The sequence below is a fragment of the Bos indicus x Bos taurus genome, chromosome 16, assembly GCF_003369695.1.
Source record: "Bos indicus x Bos taurus breed Angus x Brahman F1 hybrid chromosome 16, Bos_hybrid_MaternalHap_v2.0, whole genome shotgun sequence".
Taxonomy (NCBI): domain Eukaryota; kingdom Metazoa; phylum Chordata; class Mammalia; order Artiodactyla; family Bovidae; genus Bos; species Bos indicus x Bos taurus.
In genome coordinates this window covers 53,218,080-53,240,096 of record NC_040091.1, presented here as the reverse complement: position 1 = coordinate 53,240,096, position 22,017 = coordinate 53,218,080, and the positions used below count along the sequence as shown (strand labels likewise).

Sequence of the window (22,017 nt, the reverse complement as noted above, 5' to 3'; positions counted from 1 at the left end):
CCCCCAAAGCTAGTTCTTCATGGCCAGTGTTAGTAAATCCATTTATAAAAGTGTAGTGAGAGGGTAGATGAAATCCCTGCCATTTCTTTCACTCCTGGGTGCCTCAGGTGTCACCAGGGCCCTCCTGGTGGAACTGAATAGCCATAATAGAAAAGGCTTAATTTCAGTGAAGAATATGTATGCTAAGGAAGGACATGTTAAATGTATGTGAGAAAGATGCTGAATATTATAAAGTTAAAGGAATGAACTTCATGGGTTAATTACCAGTTTTCTGAAATCATATTCACTGCATATTTACTTCTGCAGAGTGTATATTGATTTGGCTAGCACAGAGCTTTCTAACAAATTGCAAGTTGTCAAATACATTACCTGTGCCAGTTATGAATAAAAACTAGTTCAGGTGACTAGGCCTTAACTTAAATATAGTGCCTTTGATTGTTAAAGGTGTTCAGGTGAGTGTGGCTAAAGACCTCAAGGAGAAAAACCTGAAATAATCCTTATTAATGAAACCGGGAGAAATATCAAAGCACTGTTCTTGATGATAGGGGGCAGGCAGTATATTTTAGGATGAAGAATGTCCCTAAGTTATAATTTCCTGGGGTATTAGCAGTTAGAACATGAAGTACAACGTAAGTCTTGTGACGTCTAGGAAAGAAACATGAATGTAGGTAAATCCGTGAAGAAATAGAATTCTATTTAATGATGTGTATACATGCATGATGAAAACAAGAATATTACAGTGGCAGTGCTACTCTCATGATTTCCATGTATTATGAATGACTCCTAAGACAGAAGGTTGCAGAAAGGACCGTCTTCAGGGATTGTTCTTTAGAAACAAGTATGTCATTTGCGTTTGCAAGAAATAATTCTGTCTTTCCATTCCTATACTATGAATAAATTGAAGAAAAATTTTAAAGGAGTAATTGTAGTTCTTTCCAAACAGCTTTTATTAAAATATTTGCATTTTACTACAAGGTTTCCAGTCTTTTTCTCAAAGAGAAATTTCCATGGAAATGTTAGTAAACTCACCCTTTCTACTTGAGGAACTTGAAAAACAAAATAATGTATAGGGGTCTAATTGTGTTTGTATTCAACACAGTATTGATATAAGTCAAAGAAGAACCTTTACATCGCTTAATAAATTACTCAGCACTGCTTTGTGTTTCTACTAACAAAGCTAATTTATTTCTTCTTAGGTGTGCTTCAGTTCCAAAGCAAAAATCTGATGTCATTCTAATGAGTCTGCTTTCAATTGTAGAGTACAGTGAAGCCCCAGTAAAGGGTAGTAAGACATCTATTTTATTGTAGATAATAAATCTGCAAAGTAAGTTCTTAGCGTAGATTGAAGTTGATCTAGCATGGAGTTGCTTTATGAATAGTCCTTTGAGCAGACTCTACAGTTCTGTATGTGGTTTTAAATCACTGTAAATTTGTAGGCAGGTACATATCACAATTGTCTGTTTTTCTTTTTAGGGCTCATGTAATCAAAGAAGTTTCTTTGTTGTGTGTATCTTTTCAGAACACAACAGGAATTGAAAATGAATCAGGTGAGTTTAAAAATAAGAATTTATACAAATACATTATCTAGATGTTAGTCCAGTTCTTAATTTTTAAAAGATAGTAACACACACCTTCATTCCTCCTAGATTTTCCTTTCTGTTGCTTAACAACATTCGTTAGTTCGTCATTTTCATAGTGTGTGTGTTCGTGGAATGGAGTGTGCATTGTCTTGCGTGAGTTGGTGTTTCTGTGGCATCTTAGGGCTTCAGTTCAGGCTTCCTTTTTCTTTGCTTTCCCTGGTGTTATTTTGTTTTTGTTTCGAAGCTTATTAAGCTTCCATTTTTAGTGCTTTTTATTTTGTAATAACTCGTTGGTTGCAAGGAGAAAATTGAAAGTTATTTTTAGAGACCAAAGCTAAATGGGAAACTTTAAGCCTTCTGTCCTTTAAAAACCAATTTAGAATAAAAACAAGAGGATGGATATTGAAACATAAGATGTGTTTCTCCCTACAGGAGGGTGTGGGGTTACCTGGAGATTAAATAATTCTGTAGCCTTAAGGGAGTTCTGATAAGTAGAACCAGTTACGTAGATTTTATATATTCTAAAGTAGGATTCTTGTTTTCTAGTCTTAATATCTTTTCACTTGCAGTTACAGGAATGTATGGATATTAGAAGCGTTCTCTCTTGACATCTTTATAAAACTTTTTTTTTTTAATATGAAGGAAAGAACTTAAATATGTGAAGTCTGTAATTTTTGGTGCTTAGCTTAAAGCTCTCAGGCTTGAAAACATTTTGTACTCTTTATCAACTGAAACTTCAGACACCTTTTTTATCCTTTACAGGTGCCTCTTGCTGGAGATCACAAGTCCAATTTCATTAGGTGACCAGGTTTAATACATTCAGGTCCTCTGTTGGGATTGAGAGATGTGAAATTTTTGGAATGGATTCTTTTGATTTCTTTTCATTACTTTCTTTATCAAAAATTTGTTGATTTTAATGCAGAGGACCATACATCATAAAAAATGAATCTGGCGAACACATGGGCACATGGTTTCTATTATTCTTAAAGCTTGCAGATTTACTGACATGCTTTTGAAGGCAGATTATTTTTGAAATGGTGAGATGGGGGAGGGAAAAAGAGAACAGAATGGATTTTTTTCATAGTCACTGTTCATCAAAGTTCTGTGCATATACATGTCATAAAGTTCATTTATTTTCCTCTTTTAAGATTGAGTCTTAATGCTGACCTTGTCTCCTCATGGAACTTGCTTTTCCACTGTCTCAGAGCTGTTGTTAGAGGAGCCTTGGTTCTGGACTGGAATGATGGTCAAAGCTTCCAAAGCGGAATCAAAATATTGACGTCACTTAGGTGGCAGCACTCTTCAGCGCCATTTATTTCAGGTGGCTAACCATACTAAGCTAGTAATATTTTATTTAAAGCATATTTAGACCTGTGTGACACCTCACACTTTTGCTTTAATATTGCAGTTATAGCAGAAGAACTTGCATTTAAGGAAAGTCCACATGCCTTTCAAAGAGTTGGAGCAATAACCAGTTCTTTTTGGCTTTTTGACAATTTCTTGTAGAGGACTCCCTTTGATGCCAAATATCAGTGGGAAAGGGTCCTCTTATGTTTCTAATGGCTAGTGCATTTCTGATTTGGGTGTAACTTTAGTGGTCTGGTAGTGATGAAACTTTTATTTGGATTATAAAAATGTCCACTTTTTATAGTAAAATTTTCAGCATCTTTAGTTATATTTTTATTCTTTGAAGAGTATTAGTCTCATGATACTGAGACCTGATTATTATATCATGACATACAATCTGTGAGTATTTTTCAACAACTGTCCCATCTCCATGATTTTTAAAAATTATGAATTGTTTCAGGACATTTGCTGTTTTTCCCTTTTGTGTTTATTTTTATTTTCAGCTACTGAAATTGAGCAGTAAGTGCCTGAAAAGCCTCAAAATAACTACACAAAAATTTAGATATTAAGCAAGTTTTAACTTGAACAGGGTTAATTTTTAATGAAAATCTTGATGATGACTTTAGGGTTAGATATTTCTCTCTAGGGCCTGGTCAACATTGCTTTGGTGAATCTTATGGTTGGTATCTAAGTTTCTAAGACAATATCATGGAGTCTGTTATTTATACATGCCTGACAGCTGAGTGTTAGGGACTGAAGGATCCTCGGAATCAGCATACCATATTGTTTACAAGTGAGTCCTTTAGAAAAAACCACAAAGTCCAAAGCCTCCTGGCATTTTAAGCACCGACTGTTGAAGCAGTGTTTTGAACTGCTGTCTTATCAATCAGTATTCCAAGGCGTTGCAGGTGTAGCAGGCCAGGCTGTATCTCCACCCTCAGCCCTGGGATCCACAAAGCTCTAGGCCCACATGCTCTTTGCTTATTTTCTCTTTCTGTCTGTTCTCAGCACTTAACTTTTTCTTACTGTCTCTTATCTTCCTAATTTAGAACCCAGCCTTTCCAGCCACTGTCTCCCCTCACTCTCCATTTTCTTTTCTTTCTACTTTCAAATCATAGATACCTTTGCTTGCTTCACTGTCATTCCACACCCATCCCTGTTAACTTTGAGATGTTCCACAATTCTTACCTTTTCCTAAATTTTTCTAGGAGAAACCAGAACTTTATAAATGGCTGTCCCAGAGTTTAGAATGCTTTACTTTCTAGAACATCCAGGGCCACCAAGTTCCATAATATAAATATGTTCATAGTGGCTTAAAGTAGATGTGCTAAAGTTTAATGCCACTTGCTATCTAGTGAGTACTTAATCAACATGCCAGGCACTGTAGTGTGTGTTACATATATATTATCTCAACTCAAGTCTTTGCAGCCACTGTATGAAGAGTGTGGTGGTTTGGTCACTAAGTTGTGTCCAACTCTTGTCTAACTCTCTAGGAAGAGTAGGTATTATAAGTATTTTATGGATGAGGACATTAAGGCCAGAAGCCCATGATCTCTCACATAGTAAGTGACAGAGCTCTGAGTCACACCAGGCTGGTCAGATTCCACAGCCCAGGTTCTTGATTCCCATGCTATACTGCTGTACTGGTCAGGATGAGCTGTGTGATGCTGTACTTACAGACAGGCAGCTCCAAAATCTCAGCATCTTACACAGCAACTGTTGATTTCTTGTTCTTGCTAACATCCAGTGTGGATCTCAGTTCAGTTTCAGTTCAGTCGCTCAGTCGTGTCCAACTCTTTGCGACCCCATGAATCGCAGCACGCCAGGCCTCCCTGTCCATCACCAACTCCCGGAGTTCACCCAGACTCACGTCCATCGAGTCAGGGATGCCATCCAGCCATCTCATCCTCTGTCGTCCCCTTCTCCTCCTGCCCCCAATCCCTCCCAGCATCAGAGTCTTTTCCAATGACTCAACTCTTCGCATGAGGTGGCCAAAGTACTGGAGTTTCAGCTTTAGCATCATTCCTTCCAAGTAAATCCCAAGGCTGATCTCCTTTAGAATGGACTGGTTGGATCTCCTTGCAGTCCAAGGGACTCTCAAGAGTCTTCTCCAACACCACAGTTCAAAAGCATCAATTCTTCGGCGCTCAGCCTTCTTCACGGTCCAACTCTCACATCCATACATGACCACAGGAAAAACCATAGCCTTGACTAGATGAACCTTTGTTGGCAAAGTAATGTCTCTGCTTTTGAATATGCTATCTAGGTTGGTCATAACTTTCCTTCCAAGGAGTAAGCGTCTTTTAATTTCATGGTTGCAGTCACCATCTGCAGTGATTTTGGAGCCCAAAAAAATAAAGTCTGACACTGTTTCCACATCTATTTCCCATGAAGTGATGGGACCAGATGCCGTGATCTTCGTTTTCTGAATGTTGAGCTTTAAGCCTGCTTAAGAACCAAGGATGACCGAGGCTTTGTGTCAGTACACATGTCTTTTACTTAATTGGCCAAAGTTACTCCTATGGCTACATCTAATTTAAAACTCAAGAGGGGAAAGCAGTGCAAACCCGTCACATGTTTAGGAGGAGAAGAGGACTATACTCTTTAGGTAGAGCCCCAGTGATTTCCCCTGCTTTATCGAGATATTATTGATGTATAACGTTGTGTGGGTTTAAGCCCTAATGGTTTAATACAGGTGTCTTGATGACTAACTTATTGAGTCACACAGTTTTTTTTAAGAACCATTATATAACTCATTGTTATGAATATATGAAACTTTCTGTCAGTATAATAGATTTATGATTTGCTATTGTTTTAGTTGCTGTCGTGTCCAACTCTTTGCGACCCCATGAACTGTAGCATGCCAGTCTTTTCTGTCCGTGGGATTTTTGAGGCAAGAATACTGGAGTGGGTTACCATTTCCTTCTCCAAGGGATCTTCCCGACCCAGGGACCTAACCTGCGGCTTCTGCCACGTCTCCTGCATTTCAGGTGGATTCTGTACTGTTGAGCCACCGGCAGCAACTTAATATATTGATCAGTCATCCACGGTATTGTCAGTAATGAGTAGCAAAGCCATTCAGCCTTCCAAACTTGTTCTAAAATTTTACATACTGAAATAAGCTTTTAGTCACTGATGCTGCAGATCCAACTCTTAGAATTGTGATAGGCTGTCAGAATAATGGAAAGATCCAGAGTGTATTACTTTAGCTATTCTGAATGTTCTCTCATCCCCTCTTTTGTCCTGCATAGACTGCATCCCATGTGTTGTGAATTCTGCCTGCAGGGAACTAGACAGGCAAGGGCTATGCTTTGTAACTTATCTTCTCTTAGAGGAAGACAGTTAAAAAGCAGGATGACAAACAAGATAATTTCAGATAGTGAAAAGTGCTGTGAAGACAGTGAAATAAGGTAGTGTTTATATAGAATATAAAGAATGGTGCGTGACAATGGGGGAAGGTTCTCTGGATTACATGGTCAGGGAAGGCTGTTCTGAAGAACTGATTAATAATAGAACAGAGACTCAAGTAATAACCAGGAACCAGATGTGTGTAGCTCTGGGGAAAGAAAGTTATTGGCAGTGTGAACAAATAGTGAGTGCATAGACGGAAGGTGAGAATGAGCTTGCTGGTTCAAGGAACAGAGAGCAGCCGGGGCTGGTGCTTGGTGAGCCTTAGGGACTTTGGATAGGATGAAGTTGATGTGAGAGGTGAGGGCCAGTTCTGTAGGGCTTCCCGGGTATTTTCAAATGGTAAAGAGTCTGCCTGCAATGCAAGAGACCTGGGTTCAATCCCTGAGACAGGAAGATCCCCTGGAGAAGGGCATGGTAAACCACTCCAGTATTCTTGCCTGGAGAATTCCATGGACAGAGAAATCCAGTGGGCTCCAGGCCATGGGGTCACAAAGAGTCAAAGATAACTGAGTGACTAACACTTTCACTTCACTTTTAAGAGCCATGAGAAGTTATCTTTTATTCTGAATGCAATGAGGGGGCCTTCTCTGGTGGCACAGTAGATGGGAATCTGCCTGCCAATGCAGGAGACATGGGTTCGATTCCTGGTTCAGGAAGCCACATGCATCAGAGCAACTAAGCCCATGTGCCCACAACTACTGAACCTGTGCTCTAGAGTCCAGGAACCATAGCTACTGAGCCCATACACCTAGAGCCCCTGCTCCACAATAAGAGAAGTTAACGACAGTGAGAAGCCCGCACGCAGCAACAAAGACCCAGTGCCAGCAGAAGTAAATACATTAAAAAATAAATGCAATGGGAAGCCACCGGACAGAGACATACTCTGATTTCCAGTTTTTTAGAATGTCACTTTTCCTGCCCTGGGGAGATGAGACTGTTAGCGGGCAAGAGTGTGCTAATATGTTTGTTCACTGCTGCTGCTGCTGCTAAGTCGCTTCAGTCGTGTCCGACTCTGTGCGACCCCATAGATGGCAGCCCACCAGGCTCTCCATCCCTGGGATTCTCCAGGCAAGAACACTGGAGTGGGTTGCCATTTCCTTCTCCAATGCATGAAAGTGAAAAGTGAAAGTGAAGTCGCTCAGTCATGTCTGACTCCTAGCGACCCCATGGACTGCAGCCTACCAGGCCCCTCCGTCCATGGGATTTTCCAGGCAAGAGTACTGGAGTGGGTTGCTATTGCCTTCTCCGTTTGTTCACTATTAATACCATACTTGAGGACGGTTTCTTCAGCTGGACAGCCTAATGGACCTGTCAGCCTTCTGAAAGAGGGCACTTTTAATGTGTTTTTGGAATTGTTTGACTGCTGTTCTCTTGCAAAGATAGTGTATGTGATTTTCTTGTTCTTTGTCTTATCTGCTTATCCTTTCTGCAGTTTCACTCATTCCTTAACCAAGTACAATTTAATGCTATTTCAGGAGACTGAAGCTCGTTTTATTTTTTTCCCCCAGCATCTAGAACAGTAACCAAGAATATTGTTTGCAAGTCTAAACAAAGAAGAATTGTTCATGGAATTTGAGTGTTTTAATACTCTCTGATTCAGATGTTTTTGCTGGTGACAATTGCTGTGGTGATTAGTATTAGTCTGTTGTGCAGGAATATGTGAATATTTTTCAAGGTTTCATAGTATTGTGAATATACTATGTTGTGTACTTAATATTAAGGGATATTGAATCTGAACTCTCCTGTCACCTACTGCTGTTGCCCCGCACCCGCCCCCCCGCCCCCCGCCCCAACCTCCACCCCAGTGCTGGTTTTGGTCAAATCGATATGTAAGAAACAAGATGCTTTAATTAAATAGGTTAAAACTGATACAGTGACTTGCAATCAATCTCTGGGTGAAGTGTATAAAAGGAGTTACTGATAGAAATTTAAGTGAAATGTCAGTAAAGCTTGTTTCTTCTTATACTTTTAAAAATAAAGACATTAGTATGAGACGTCACATGCAGTCTTATGTAATAGCAGCCAGTGCCACTGCTCTGCTATGTACTAAACCCAGTGACTGTTTATCTGAGACTGTGGAGAGAAGGTGGAGCAGACTGATTCCAGGCCACATGTGGTATTGGATCAGACCTGTGGTCATTGTGAGGACCAGAGTGGACTTTACTTAGGGAGATGGGACATTTTTGGAGGTTTTTGAGCAAAATAATGCTTGACTTGGGTTAAAGAAAAACCTTGAAAAATTTTTTCTATGGCATTGACATTTTTTTCTTTATTTTCTTTTTTGTTGTTGTTTAGTCACTAAGTCACATCTAACTCTGTGATCCCATGGACTGCAGCACATCAGGCTCCTCTGTCCTCCTCTGTCTCCTGGAATTTGCTCAATTCATGTCCATTAAGTTGGTGGTGCTATCAAACCATCTCATCCTCTGCCGCCTCTGTCTCCTTTTGCCTTCAATCTTTCCCAGCATCAGGGTCTTTTCCAGTGAGTTGGCTCTTCTCATCAGGTGTCCAAAGTATTGAAGCTTCAGCTTCATCAGTAGTCCTTTCAATGAATATTTAGGGTTGATTTCCATTAGGATGGACTGGTTTGATCTCCTTGCTGTCCAAGGGACTCTCAAGAGTCTTCTCCAGCACCACAGTTTGAAAGCATCAGTTCTTTGGCGCTCAGCCTTCTTTATGGTCTAACTATTACATCCATTCATGACTACTGAAAAAACCAAAATTTTGACTATATGGACCTTTATTGGCAAGGTGCTGTCTTTGCATTTTCATAGGCTAAGTTTGTCATAGCTTTCCTTCCAAGGAGCAAATTTCATTTTAGCATGATTTAAAGAGAGAGTGTAGGATTCACTTAGTTATTTTACTTTAAAATCAACTTTAAGGTGTAATTTATGTATAGTAAAATATACTCATTCAAAAGAGTGTTGACAAATGTTCACACTCATGTCACTACCCACCACTCTCAATATATAGGGCGTTTCCATCACCCCCAAAAGTTCCTTCTTGCTGCTCTGCACCCCTCGGCCTCCACCCCAGGTGACCACTATCTTGCTTTCTGTCCCTATGGTTTGGTCTTCTTCTGTTCAAGACTTTCAGGTAAATGAAATCATATAGTGTATGTTCCTTCGTGTTTATCTCTCTTTGGTCAGCATATGTTTTTTAGATTGATCCATTTGTTCTGCATGTTAATGGTTTATTTATTCCTTTTACAGGATATCTTTTATGGGAGACCATCTAACCATCTAGATAAATCTGTTTGTAATATTTCTAAAGATTTGGTGAAACTGTGGGATGGCTGCTATCTTTCATTTTCGATGTCTCTCCTGCTTTTTTTGTAATCCTAAAAATATGTATGGTGTAAAATATCAAAACCACTTTTGCGTTGTAGCATATCATTAATTTAGAATTTTATTTTTTGTAGGTAACTCTAAATACCAGTTTGATGTTAAAGACTTAAAAAAGCCTTCCAAGTAAAGTGATTCCAATCCGTTATAACTTGAACCTCAATTAGAGAACGTGTAGTTCAGGCAACTAATGCATTGAATGATGACAGCACTTAAATCTCACTTTGAATCATGTATTCTACTAGGTAAATAGCAATTTTTATAAAATCCAGGACATTGTTTTTTGGTTAGAAAATGTTAGGTTATTTCTGAAATTTGAAAAAGAAATTAGCCACTCGAACAGCATTTCCTTACATAACTGTGGAGGGACCTATGACAGAAGGCTTATCTTCTTGTTCAGATGTTAATACTTCATTAGAGAAGGTTACAGGGTGGTTCAGCTCTGCCTCACCTTTGCTGTCCTGTGACTCATATTTCTCCTTCAGTCCTGGCTTTGCCTCTCCAGCTGTCTGAACTTGGGCAAGTCACTGCCTTCCCGGTGTTTGTTCTCACCTGTTAAATAGGGATAGTAGTGGTTCCCATCCCATGTGGGCAGGAGTAAGCAAGTAGTAAATGTGAAGCACTGAGGCTTTATCACATCTTGTCATTCCCCCGCTCTGAACCCTGCAGCGCCCCGTGCTCTCCAAAGGCTGGTCTCTGAACCTTGGTGGTGAAGGTTCTGCAGCATCTGGTGGCGGCCGCCTCTGCTTTCTCCTGGCTCACTCTGACCTGACCTCTTTTGGTTCGTAAACTTGCCAAAGCCTTTGTCTCCTCAGGATGTTTCTCTGGAATGCTTAGTCCTCCCACATGGCTCATTCTCATCTTTCAAGACCAAGTCTCTGTATCATCTTCTCTGAGATGTGCCTGCCTCACCCCCAGCTACCCTAACTAAAACAGAGTTCCCTTCTTATCTCTGATTATCACAATGAGATGATTATCAGCGTTCACTGGTCCCAGTGGGAACTCCCCACCAGTCTCCTGCATTAGCCGGTGGGCAGGACCCTGCCTCCTCCCTGTTGCTTTCTTCAGTTCCTAGGGTAGCTGGTGCTGGCACGAGGGGCACCAATTGGAAATCTGTTGGAAAAGTGGGAATTGCTGCGCTATTTCAGGTTTAACGGATGGGCAGTGGGCATTGGAGGGAGGGATCAGATACAGCAGATTTTAAAGGCTCACCAGCAGTCTTTGACTGTTGACCTCCCTCCGTTCCCTGAGCCTTTTCCTGGCCTTTCTGACACCACGCCTGCCTTTGGGATGTCTTCGTCTAGGTCTCCTCTGCTCCTTTGACCCTCAAACAGTGGTGTCCTGAGGGCTGGTCCTCACCATTGTCTTGCTCTCTGCTCCCTAGTCTCATCCACTTCCTTGGACTCTGTTACCAGCTGAGTGCGTCTCCTCTTAAAGCCATCATGCCTCCGGTACCTCCTGGCACTTGACTGTCAGACACTTGTTTGTTTGACTGCTCGCAGTGACCACTGTTCTGAGCTAGGCATCTTTGCTGGGCTCTGGGTGTGAGGCAAGTGAAACAGACCTGCGCTGTGTGTCTGGGACCTGTTTGCTAGAGAGACCATAAACCAGGCCAGACTGTAAGTGTGTCAGAGTATAGTGTGCAATGAAAGGCAAGAGTGGGAAGCAGGCCTGATAGGGACCCTGCTGGGTAGGACTGTGGGGAACAGACTTCCTCTGGGTAGGGAGGGGCGTAGAGTGTACACACACACACACACACTCACACACACACACACTCCCTTGGGAATCCCCAGGCCTTTTCTGAGATTGCAGCAGCTCCACCATCACACACACACACACACACACACACACACACACACACTTGTTTGGGAATCCCCAAACATTGCTGAGATCGTAGCAGTCCCACCATCTGGGGCTTAAAAGCAAAGGGTAAGAACTCTGTTTTCCTTGTCCATTCTTACAGGAGCCCAAATGGGACAACAAGCTGTTGCTTTTAATATACCTCAGTTTGTTCTAGTCTCTTTTACTTGTTCTTCTTTAGTGATGAGCCATGAAACCCTTCAAAAAAGCCAAACCCTTGTGCCTGTAGGGGAACAGCCCCTCCCATCGTACTTAGGAAGCTGCGGGGGGTGAGGGGGCCTGACTGTGTGGCCCCGGCCTCCTCCCTGATCCTCTTGTCACCACACACTCCAGTCCTCTGCCTCTTGGTCCTGAGCTAGGAGGTACCAGAAGGTCAGGGGTGGTCTTCCTTAGTCCAGCCATCCTCAAGATTTTTGTTTATGTCGATTATGTATTTAGATATTTCCTGTGAAATTGAAACAGGTTTTAGGGAGAAATAGATTCACAGGAAATTGTAAAAGTATTAATAGTAGAGCCTTGTGTGGTCCTTTGCACTCAGCTTCCCCTGATGGTAATGTTTTTACTCTAGTGCAGTATCAGCACCATGGAATCAACATGGCCCGGTGATATTAGTCAGACTGTAGGCCTTATTCGTGACTCAGAATATTGAAAACACAAGGTTAAACAATTGCACATTCCATTAGCCAGTGGAATGATGACATCATCATATGTCAAAGGCTCCAGAAAATTCCCCTGTACACACCTGAGAGTCAGAAAGGCAGGTGACATCTTAGTATGATTATAAAAATGGCCCTGACCGTATGGATGCCCAAAAGGGACTTTCCAGGCATCTCCGGGTTGCAGTGATGGTTTAGTAGTGAAAATGTGAACACCTGTATGGGTTTACTTTGGCTCCATGACTCTGTGATTTGGGAAAATTACTTGACTGGGCTCCTCTGAGGTATGGTGTTTGAGAGTCTTGCCCCTGAAGCTGACTGTTGAGGTTTGAATCCTAGCTTTGCCACTTACTCGCTGTGAGCACAGTCAGGTTTCAGTTTCATCTGTAAAATGTGGTTATAGCAGGACCCACAGCTGGCTGGTAGTGTAAAGATTACATGAGGTGCTGCAGAAAGAGCTTGGGATTGTGCCTGGTTAGTACCCTAGGTACTGTCAGTGTTTGCTGTGAATATGGTGAGGACTCTCTGAGGCCATGTGTGGAAAGTGTTTGGTAGTGCACAGCTTGGCCCAGAGGAAGGAGCGAAAGTCCTGGTCCCTGGGCTGCCACCATCTAGCCTGGAAGGTCACCCTTGGTCAGAGGAAGAGTATTACAGGAAAACATAGAGGACCTTTGAGAGGCTCTACAGCAAGGTCAAAACTGGAGACTCCAAATACCTGTGAGGTTTTTTGTGTTAGAAAGCAGAGCAGGAGCAGTTCCTCTGCTGGTAGTCTTGAGGAGGAGGCCTGGGTCAGCTGTGTTAACCGTTGTGTCTTCACTGCCAGCATGTGCCAGCACTCGGGAAGTGTTTATTAGTGACCGAATGATGGGCAGGAGGCTTGTGGCAATTGATTGGGGCAGAGAGGGGATACTGACTTTCTTTGACTTTGAGATAGGAATTTGTGACATAGAATTAAGGAGATCAGTTTATAATTAATAACGACGTAGCTTGCTAACTTAATCTTACTATGGTAAATCTGATACTACCATTCCAGATCAGTTCACTGATAACTTGTTTCACTAAGTAGGGAATTCAAGGGTTCTTACGCTTTCTGTTACATAACAGGTAAGTAGAGAATCCTCATAGTTTCCACTGTATTTGTCACAGTGATCAGTGTCAGAAACCTTTGAAATGGGCCTGGGCCTTGATTCTGGGCTATTTCAAATCCTAAAAGATGATGCTGTGAAAGTGCTGCACTCAATATACCAGAACATTGGAAAACTCAGCAGTGGCCACAGGACTGGAAAAGGTCAGTTTTCATTCCAATCCCAAAGAAAGGCAGTGCCAAAGAATGCTCAAACTACCACACAGTTGCACTCATCTCACACGCTAGTAAGGTGATGCTCAAGATTTTCCAAGCCAGGCTTCAGCAGTATGTGAACTGTGAACTTCCAGATGTTCAAGCTGGTTTTAGAAAAGGCAGAGGAACCAGAGATCAAATTGCCAACATCCATTGGATCATCAAAAAAGCAAGAGAGTTCCAGAAAAACATCTACTTCTGCTTTATTGACTATGCCAAAGACTTTGACTGTGTGGATCACAGCAAACTGGAGAATTCTTCGAGAGATGGGAATACCAGACCGTCTTACCTACCTCCTGAGAAATCTGTATGCAGGTGAAGAAGCAACAGTTAGAACTGGTCATGAAACAACAGACTGGTTCCAAATCAGGAAAGGAGTACAGCAAGGCTATATATTGTCATCCTGCTCATTTAACTTCTATGCAGAGCACATCATGAGAAATGCTGGACTGGATAAACCACAAACTGGAATCAGCATTTCCGGGAGAAATATCAATAACCTCAGATATGCAGATGACAGCACCCTTATGGCAGAAAGCGAAGAACTAAAGAGCCTCTTGATGAAAGTGAAAGAGGAGAATGAAAAAGTTGGCTTAAAACTCAACCTTCAGAAAACTAAGATCATGGCATCTGGTCCCATCACTTCATGGCAAATAGATGGGGAAACAGTGGCTGACTTTATTTTTCTGGGCTCCAGAATCACTGCAGATGGTGACTGCAGCCATGAAATTAAAAGATGCTTGTTCCTTGGAAGAAAAGCTGTGACCAACCTAGACAGCATATTAAAAAGCAGAGACATTACTTTGCCAACAAAGGTCTATCTAGTCACAGCTATGATTTTTCCAGTAGTGGTGTATGGATGTGAGTTGGACTGTAAAGAAAGCTGAGCGCTGAAGAACTGATGCTTTTGAACTGTGCTGTTGGAGAAGACTCCTGAGAGTCCCTTGGACTGCAAGGAAATCCAACTAGTCCATCCTAAAGGAAATCAGTACTGAATATTCATTGAAAGGACTGATGCTGAAGCTGAAACTCCAATACTTTGGTCACCTGATGCAAAAAACTGACTCATTTGAAAAGACCCTGATGCTGGGAAAGATTGAAGGTGGGAGGAGAAGGGGATGACAGAGGATGAGATGGTTGGATGGCATCATTGACTCAATGGATATGAGTTTGAGTAAACTCTGAGAGTTGGTGATGGACAGGGAGGCCTGGTGTATTGCAGTCCATGGGGTCACAAAGAGTTGGACATGACTGAGTGACTGAACTGAATTGAACTTGATTCTGGGACAGCAGAGATGGGGTCCTGGGAGGCTGTTGGCCCCTCTGGAAGGAGGAGTGTGCAACCTGGCCTCTGCCCCTCTCATTCTGTGTGATTCATGCCTCTCCAGTGGCATTACCCTGCGTCCCTCTCCCGCCACAGCTATGGCCGTTCCGCTGTCCCCTGCCCAGCTCTGGACTCGTCAGTCTCTGCCTGTCTGATCCCTGAACTCACCACACTTATTCCTGTCTCAGAAAGGTCCTCTCCTGGCCTGTTTTTCCTGCATGCTGTCACCCAATTTCCTTCTTGCTTCTCGAGAGGTCTCCCATGAGCACTCTGTCTGAAATACCCCCTTTCCTTTCTCCCTTCACTGTGTCATCTTCTCATTCTTGATTTCTCTTCAGAGCATCAGTAGCTACCAAGCACTGTATATCTTTGTTTAATTTTGTCCATCTTCTTCACTAGAGTGACATAGTATTGAGGTATGTGTGATGCTTAAAGCATTATTTGGCCCACAGAACGGACTCAGAAATCTTGTAATAAATCGAGACACTCCAGTGTCTTTTAGACAAAATCAACCTGAGACATAGTCCCAGGCCTGTTATTCTTTAGTGTACGAACCAAGGTTACCCTGTTTTGAGTATAGTGTTACATGTAATATATTTTATATATATTTATATATATATATATAACCCCAGTTTCCCAATTATGGAAATGTTGGGAAGTGAAATTTTCTTTAAAATATGCTTTTATTCCAAAAGTTTACTTGTCAAATGATTGCTTGAAATTGAGAGCATGCCACGTTTTCTAAAAAAGAATCCTTATGTTGACCCAGAAATACCTATCTCAAATTCAGGCATGCATAGAGAAAATGCTTTCAGATAGATGACTTAGCTGTGCTTTCCTAGCCTTCTTTTTTCTAAAAAGTTCAAGTTAGCTTGCAAGAATCACTTATTCATTCAAGTATATAAGTGACAAGTGTTTCAGGTCTGCTGCTGAGTATTGGGAATGGAGCATGGAGTAAGGTGGATGCCATCTGTCTTCCCTGCAGTCTGATGGGGGAGGTACAGTAAACATAATTATACAAGCAATTATTTAAAATTGTGATAAGAGCTATGAAGGAAAAATAAGGAAGGAGAGAGGATGGTTCTGTTTAGGCAAGCCATCCTACCTCCTCCTACTTCCAACTTCGTAGAAAATGTTCCCTGCAGTTTCCAGCAGTAAGCACCACAGTGGAGGTTCTGACAGCCGGAGAGGTGAGAGGAAGGTCCTGGAGCTGGCCAGTGTCTGGAAGGAGGTCCTCGGGTTCTCGTTGAGCCCTGTTGTAGTGTGAAGGATACTAAAACAGGAAAAAAGCTTTCCTCTTCTAACTAAAGGAGCCCAAATTAAAAATCATGGATTTGCTGAAGGCAAGTAAGTATGTATATGGGAATTTTTCTTGTTTCTTTTTCCTGTGGTTCTTCTGCTGACGTCCTTTATATTCCCAGGTGTCTCAGAAATTTTAATATAGATGGCCTCCAACTTAGACTCAAGTTACAAATTTGCTGTGGGGATGACCATTCCTCCCTTAGGTTACCATCTCCTGTTGACATTTCTATGGAAATTTGGAGATTTTAGGGCAGAAGTTGTCAGATTGTATTTCAGCAGAATCTTCTCCTTTTGAACTCGTTGCTTTACTGAGGTATAATTGACAAAATTGTAAGATATTTAAACTGTGTGTACATTGTGGTGGTTCAGTATACCTACACATTGTGAAAGGATTCCTACTGTCCAGTTAATTAACACACCCATCAGCTTGCATATTTCTCTTTTTCTTTTTGGGAGGAGGAAGCATTTAAGTTCTACTCTCTTAGCAATTTCAGTTCTGTACTACAGTGCTATCAACCAGAGTCACCATGTTTTACATTAGCACCTCAAAGCCGATCTAGCAGAATTTTAACTGTAAACACCACAGTGGTTATAGGCTTGGGCTCTGGGGATAGACAGAGACTCAATTCCTATCCTTGGGCAGCTTGGACCACTTCCTAAGCCTCAATTTCCTCTTGTGTGTGTGTGTGGTAGTGGGGCAAGGAGCTGGGAGGAGGCACTAACAGGGCCTTCCTGTTGGGCTGTCTGGAGTAAACTCGGTCTTGCACACAAGATGGTTAGCACAGTGCCTGAGGCCCAAGGAAGTTCCAGTGCACATTGAGCCTTTAGTAGTTACCGTAATAGTGCCTGGCAGTATCAGTTTGAGTTAGCTGACACACTGTCTTTTCAAAGTTCCTGGGAAGGTTAGATGGTGTCACATCCTTTAAAATCTTTTCTAGGGTTCACTCCGAAAAAGGGGAAGGAAATTCCCACTTATGTACTAACTGGCTATGTGCTAATGACTGTGGCTATGACTTGTTAATATTGTTTAATTTATCCAAGTTAAACATAATTATTATGTAGCCTGGATATCAGTTACCAATGTAATACCTTTTCCCTCTTTTGAAAAATTTAGTCACATTTCCGAAATTCTGGTTTATAGATTAAAATTTTTTAAAAATGAGAGCATTGTATTTAGAAGTGAGAAATTTGTGTGCTAAATTTATTCACACTTTATCTACTAAAAAATACCATAAGATCATTTTCTGGGGCAGTTTTGATATTCCCATGTTTAGGAAGGTGTTGAACTTGTGCTTGGTGATACTGTCAGGACCAAGGCTTAATCAGGCAGGATGGCAGTGTGTGTGATTCTGGAGAGCATGCACCGTCACATCTGCCCTGTCCAGGGAATGATCCCCAGGCCTTATGTGCCCACTTTTGCACATTCCAACTCAAAATAGCAGAGTAGACCTTCACAATGACTTGCTTGTTGTTGTGGGATCTATTTCTTTCCAAGCAGCCTGTTGATATATATATATATATATATATTTTTTTTTTTTTTTAAGTTGAAATGCTAGGAGTACAGAAATTCGAATGATACTCTCTTCTTGGCACAAAGCATTCTTAAAACTACAAGATCTTCACTGTGGGAAAATTAATCACTTTATCTTGGAGTTTGCTGCTTCCCTGGTGGCACAGAGAGACAGGAAAGAACCTGACTGTGATACAGGAGACCTGGGTTTGGTCCCTGGATTGGGAAGATCCTCTGGAGAAGGGAATGGCAACCCACTCCAGTATTCTTGCCTGGAGAATCCCATGGACAGAGGAGCCTGGCAGGCAACGGTCCCTGGAGTTGCAAGGAGTCGTACATGACTGAGTGACTGAAACTTCCACTTTGCTGTTTGCCTATGTTGGTTCCTTTGAAAGTCCTTCAGAAATATTTCCCTCTGCAAAGTGAAATAAAGAACATTCAGACTACAAAACCTATCATTCTTAGCAGGGTCGTGATCTGCACGTCAGTTCTTTAGGGTTTATGTGGTGCCAGTTAATAGCCACCTGATCTTCCTTTGATTTGAAAGTTAGTTTTAGAATAACAGTCATGATCAATGAGTTGACTCGGTTCTCCCCTTTCTATTCCCTTAGATTTCTATTTTTTTTCTATTCCTTTAGATACAAATCTAATAGAAATTTTATTTAATATTTACAATGAATTTTTGCATATACTTAGTAATTTCTAAATTCTCTATTTCTCTGAGACTGTAATTTTGTGGAGATGTTGCTGTTTAGTTACTTGGTGTACGGTGATACAGTACTGTTTCCTGGAAAGGTCACACTTCTGTGGAGGGCCCAAAATAAATTGTAGTGTTCTTGCTGGAAATTGTCAAGCTTTTGTTGCTGGAGGAATGAAAGCATGGATGGGATGGGGGTCCAGTTGGCTGGCATGGCCTTTACAGCATGTGCCAAAAGTGTTCACTTAAATAGAGAGTGTTAATTTTTTTTTTAACATCCTAAGATGCTGATGGTAGTCTTTGATTTAAAAGTAAGCTTAAGATGTAATTTGCTACCAGATTCTGTGGGAGATTAAAACAGTATGGTGCCGAAGGTTTACACAGTTTTAAAATGGTCACAGGTGGCTGGAGCAAACGAACACAGACATGCTTGAAGGTTACAGTGGTTTCCTTTGGAGACTTAAAAACAAGCAAAAAAGCACCTCCTGAAATGCTTGACATCATCGTTTTAGTCTGGCTTGCCAGCTTTAGGTTTCCCTTACATTTTTGCATATTTGTTTATTGGACCAGAAAAAAAAAGTCAAAACAGAACTGGGTTTTCTTCTTTTTGCTATTATTCTTCTGTTTCTTAACTTGCAGAACGCAGCTGAGCCTGTGGTAGCCACGGAGACCCTGGCCGGGGTACCTGAACATGTGTTTCGAGGACTTCCGGAGGAAGTGAGGCTTTTCCCATCTGCTGTTGACAAAACTCGGATTGGTGAGTGCTAGGTTCAGGGGAGGAGAGGGCAGGGAGAGTGGGCTGTGGCCAGGCTTCCTCTGGGGGCTTCTCAGGTGGGGAGCTCACTCCAAAAGCAACACATCTATACTCTTGGCTTGTTTTGAAGAGTTTGTTTTCCAGTTAAGAATGCAGGGTGGACAGGAACACCTTCACATGCACCCACCCTCCTTCGTGACTCAGCCTGAGCAGCCCCTTCCTCTGTGTCTCCCCAGGGCTCTTCTTCCCACAGAATGTATTGCTTCTGCCTCTGATTTCACTGTGATTTGAGTGTGATGATGGTATTATATTTATTTCATTATTTTGTATTTGTTTTCATATCCATCACTTGCATTGATCATGAGTGCCTTCATTTCTTATTTATCTTCATGCCTCCAGTAACTGACGCTCTTCATGGGCCTCAGTGGGTATTTGAGTGAATGATGAGTGTGTCCCAATGTGTCTTGCTAGAATTTCTTGTTGAATATAGCCAAGCTTTTTTGTATTGAGTCTTGTTTTTGTGTTCTAATCTTTAGATAGAAGGCTAAGGAAATAAGTTACAAAAGTTAGAGTACAGTCTTAGAAGAAATCATGTTTATGTCCTGTTTTCTTTTTTTAAAGATGTTCTTCTGATATTCTGATATATATGTGTGTGAATAAACTTTTAATAAATGCTTTTCCTAATTCTCGTTGAAAATTATTCAGTGAGTAATTTGTTCATGAAAGTGGTTGATTTTCTCTCTCCACTAATTAGTTATTAGCTGGGATATCAAATGGAATTCATAGCAGACTTACGGGTGGTAGAATTAGTTCATCATAGCTGAGCCACTGGCTGAGACCACAGCCTTCATCTATACATGAGGAAATTGAGCCCAAAAGGTAAGGGAACATGTTCAAAGCAGTGCTGTCAGTAGAAGATACCGTGGCACTGGGTCCATTGACTAGGGCGTCTCCTGCTGTTCACCCACTGCTTCTGCATCTTGTTTGCCTTATGGTCACTGCGAAGACTATAGAAATACCCCTGAGAACACCACAAAGCAGTATACATCTTGGTTGTTTTAAACTCTGAAGAGTGAGTTAAGCTTTCAGGAAACATAGCAGAGAGCAAACAAACTTCAAAAATATTTACTACAGGGCACTATGTTTCTAACTGTTTAAGGGTTTTTCTTTTTCTTTTTTTTTTGACAATTTGAAATCTGTAGAAAAGGAGAAAGAGGAACTTTGCATTTTTACTGCATTTGATATTTTTTCTCTTAATTGTTGTGATTATCTCTTCTCCACGTGTTTGTGATTATGCTATCTGGGTAATTTTACATGTAAAAATTAAAAAAAAAAACCATAAGATAATCTTTCCTGCTTATAAAACAATATAGATTCTTTACAGGCTATTAGGAAAATACAGAAGACTGTTAAGAAGAAAAATAAAAATCCCCTTTGAATACTTGATTTAATTTGATTTTCTGTGATCTCAGTTAACATTGTTTTGCTTTTAGAGTGACTAGTCTTTTCAGTATTTTGTGAAACTGAATTGCTTTTAGTGCTTTAGTCTTTAACCACAATGCATTGTGAAACTGTTGGTTTTATTTTCTAGGTGTCTGGGCCACTAAACCAATTTTAAAAGGCAAAAAGTTTGGGCCATTTGTTGGTGACAAGAAAAAAAGATCTCAGGTTAAGAATAATGTATACATGTGGGAGGTAAGAAATGATCCTTGTCCTTTGCTTATCAGAGTTCAATACATTTTTAAAGGATTTGAAAGGATTTATTTTAAAGGATTTATCTTCTCAGGATTTGACCTTCTGAAATTAATCAGTAAACTTAACATGTTCTTTAAAATAAAGAATAGTTTTAATAGAAAATGTGTTTCCTTGGATACAGATTGCTGTTTACATTTGTAGTTTGAAAGTGCTTTGCTGTCTTCAACAATAAATGTCAAATTGGTGTTTTATTTGCCTTGTTCAGGTTGCTTTGCTTTGCTTTGCAGCTAAGAGTTTGGTCTACCACTTTATAGGCTTGCAGACGAACGCCAGTAAAAGACACACCAAGGTGGCTACTAATATCAATAAAGTACAGTTAGGATCTTTTCTGTAATTTAGAAAGTAATCTCTGTGTTGCTGAAACATTCAGAATTGGACATTCTTAGCACACTGTGTATTTATATAGTTGTTGTTGTCTAGTCCCTAAGGAGTGTCCAACTTTTTTGCTACCTCATAGACTGTAGCCCACCAGGCTTCTCTGTCCATGGGATTTCCCAGGTAAGAATACTGGAGTGGGTTGGCATTTCCTTCTCCAGGGAGTTTCCCTGACCCAGGGATGGAACCTGCATCTCCGGCATTGGCAGGCGATTCTTTACTACTGAGCCACCTGAGAAGCCATGTTTGTATAGTGGTTTGACTTTTTAGAAAGGCTTTCATTCTGTTCGTTTCACATTCTCTCAATGATCCTGGAAGATGGGGAGCATTCACACACTCCTTATGCAGGGAAGCTGTCTAGACCAGAGGGAGTGGCTCCCTTCTTGGGCACACGTGCAGAGAGTGTTGTCAGAGCAGAACCACAACCCCCATGTGTCCTGCTGCCTGACAGTAAGGCAGTTAGAAATGTTTCATTGGTTTGGTGGTGGTGGTGTAGTCACTAAATTGTGTCCGACTCTTGCGACTTCATGGACCTGCCAGGCTCCTCTGTCTGTGAGATTTCCCAGGCAAGAATACTGGAATGGGTTGCCGTTTCCTTCTCCAGGGTATCTTCCCCATTCAGGGGTCGAACCTGGTTGGATGAACCTAGGTTGGCTGTGTTGCAGTCCGTCTCCTGCATTGCAGCTGGATTCTTTTACCGACTGAGCCAGGGTTCAAATCCTGCCTTTGTGACCTGGGTAGGGCCCTTAACCTTTGGGCCCTA

The 22,017-nt window shown here is 41.3% G+C and overlaps 1 protein-coding gene across 5 annotated transcripts in view; it reads left to right on the top strand.

The window, feature by feature from the left end:
* PRDM2 (PR/SET domain 2) overlaps nt 1-22,017 on the top strand; it is a 132,985-nt gene that overhangs the window by 16,250 nt on the left and 94,718 nt on the right. For all 5 annotated transcript variants that reach the window (XM_027565350.1, XM_027565345.1, XM_027565347.1 and 2 more), the window contains exons 2-4: nt 1,474-1,547; nt 19,010-19,127; nt 20,716-20,819. In XM_027565350.1, coding sequence (XP_027421151.1) covers nt 1,539-1,547; nt 19,010-19,127; nt 20,716-20,819 — 231 coding nt within the window. In that variant the 5' untranslated portion in view covers nt 1,474-1,538. The remainder of the gene's footprint in view (nt 1-1,473; nt 1,548-19,009; nt 19,128-20,715; nt 20,820-22,017) is intronic.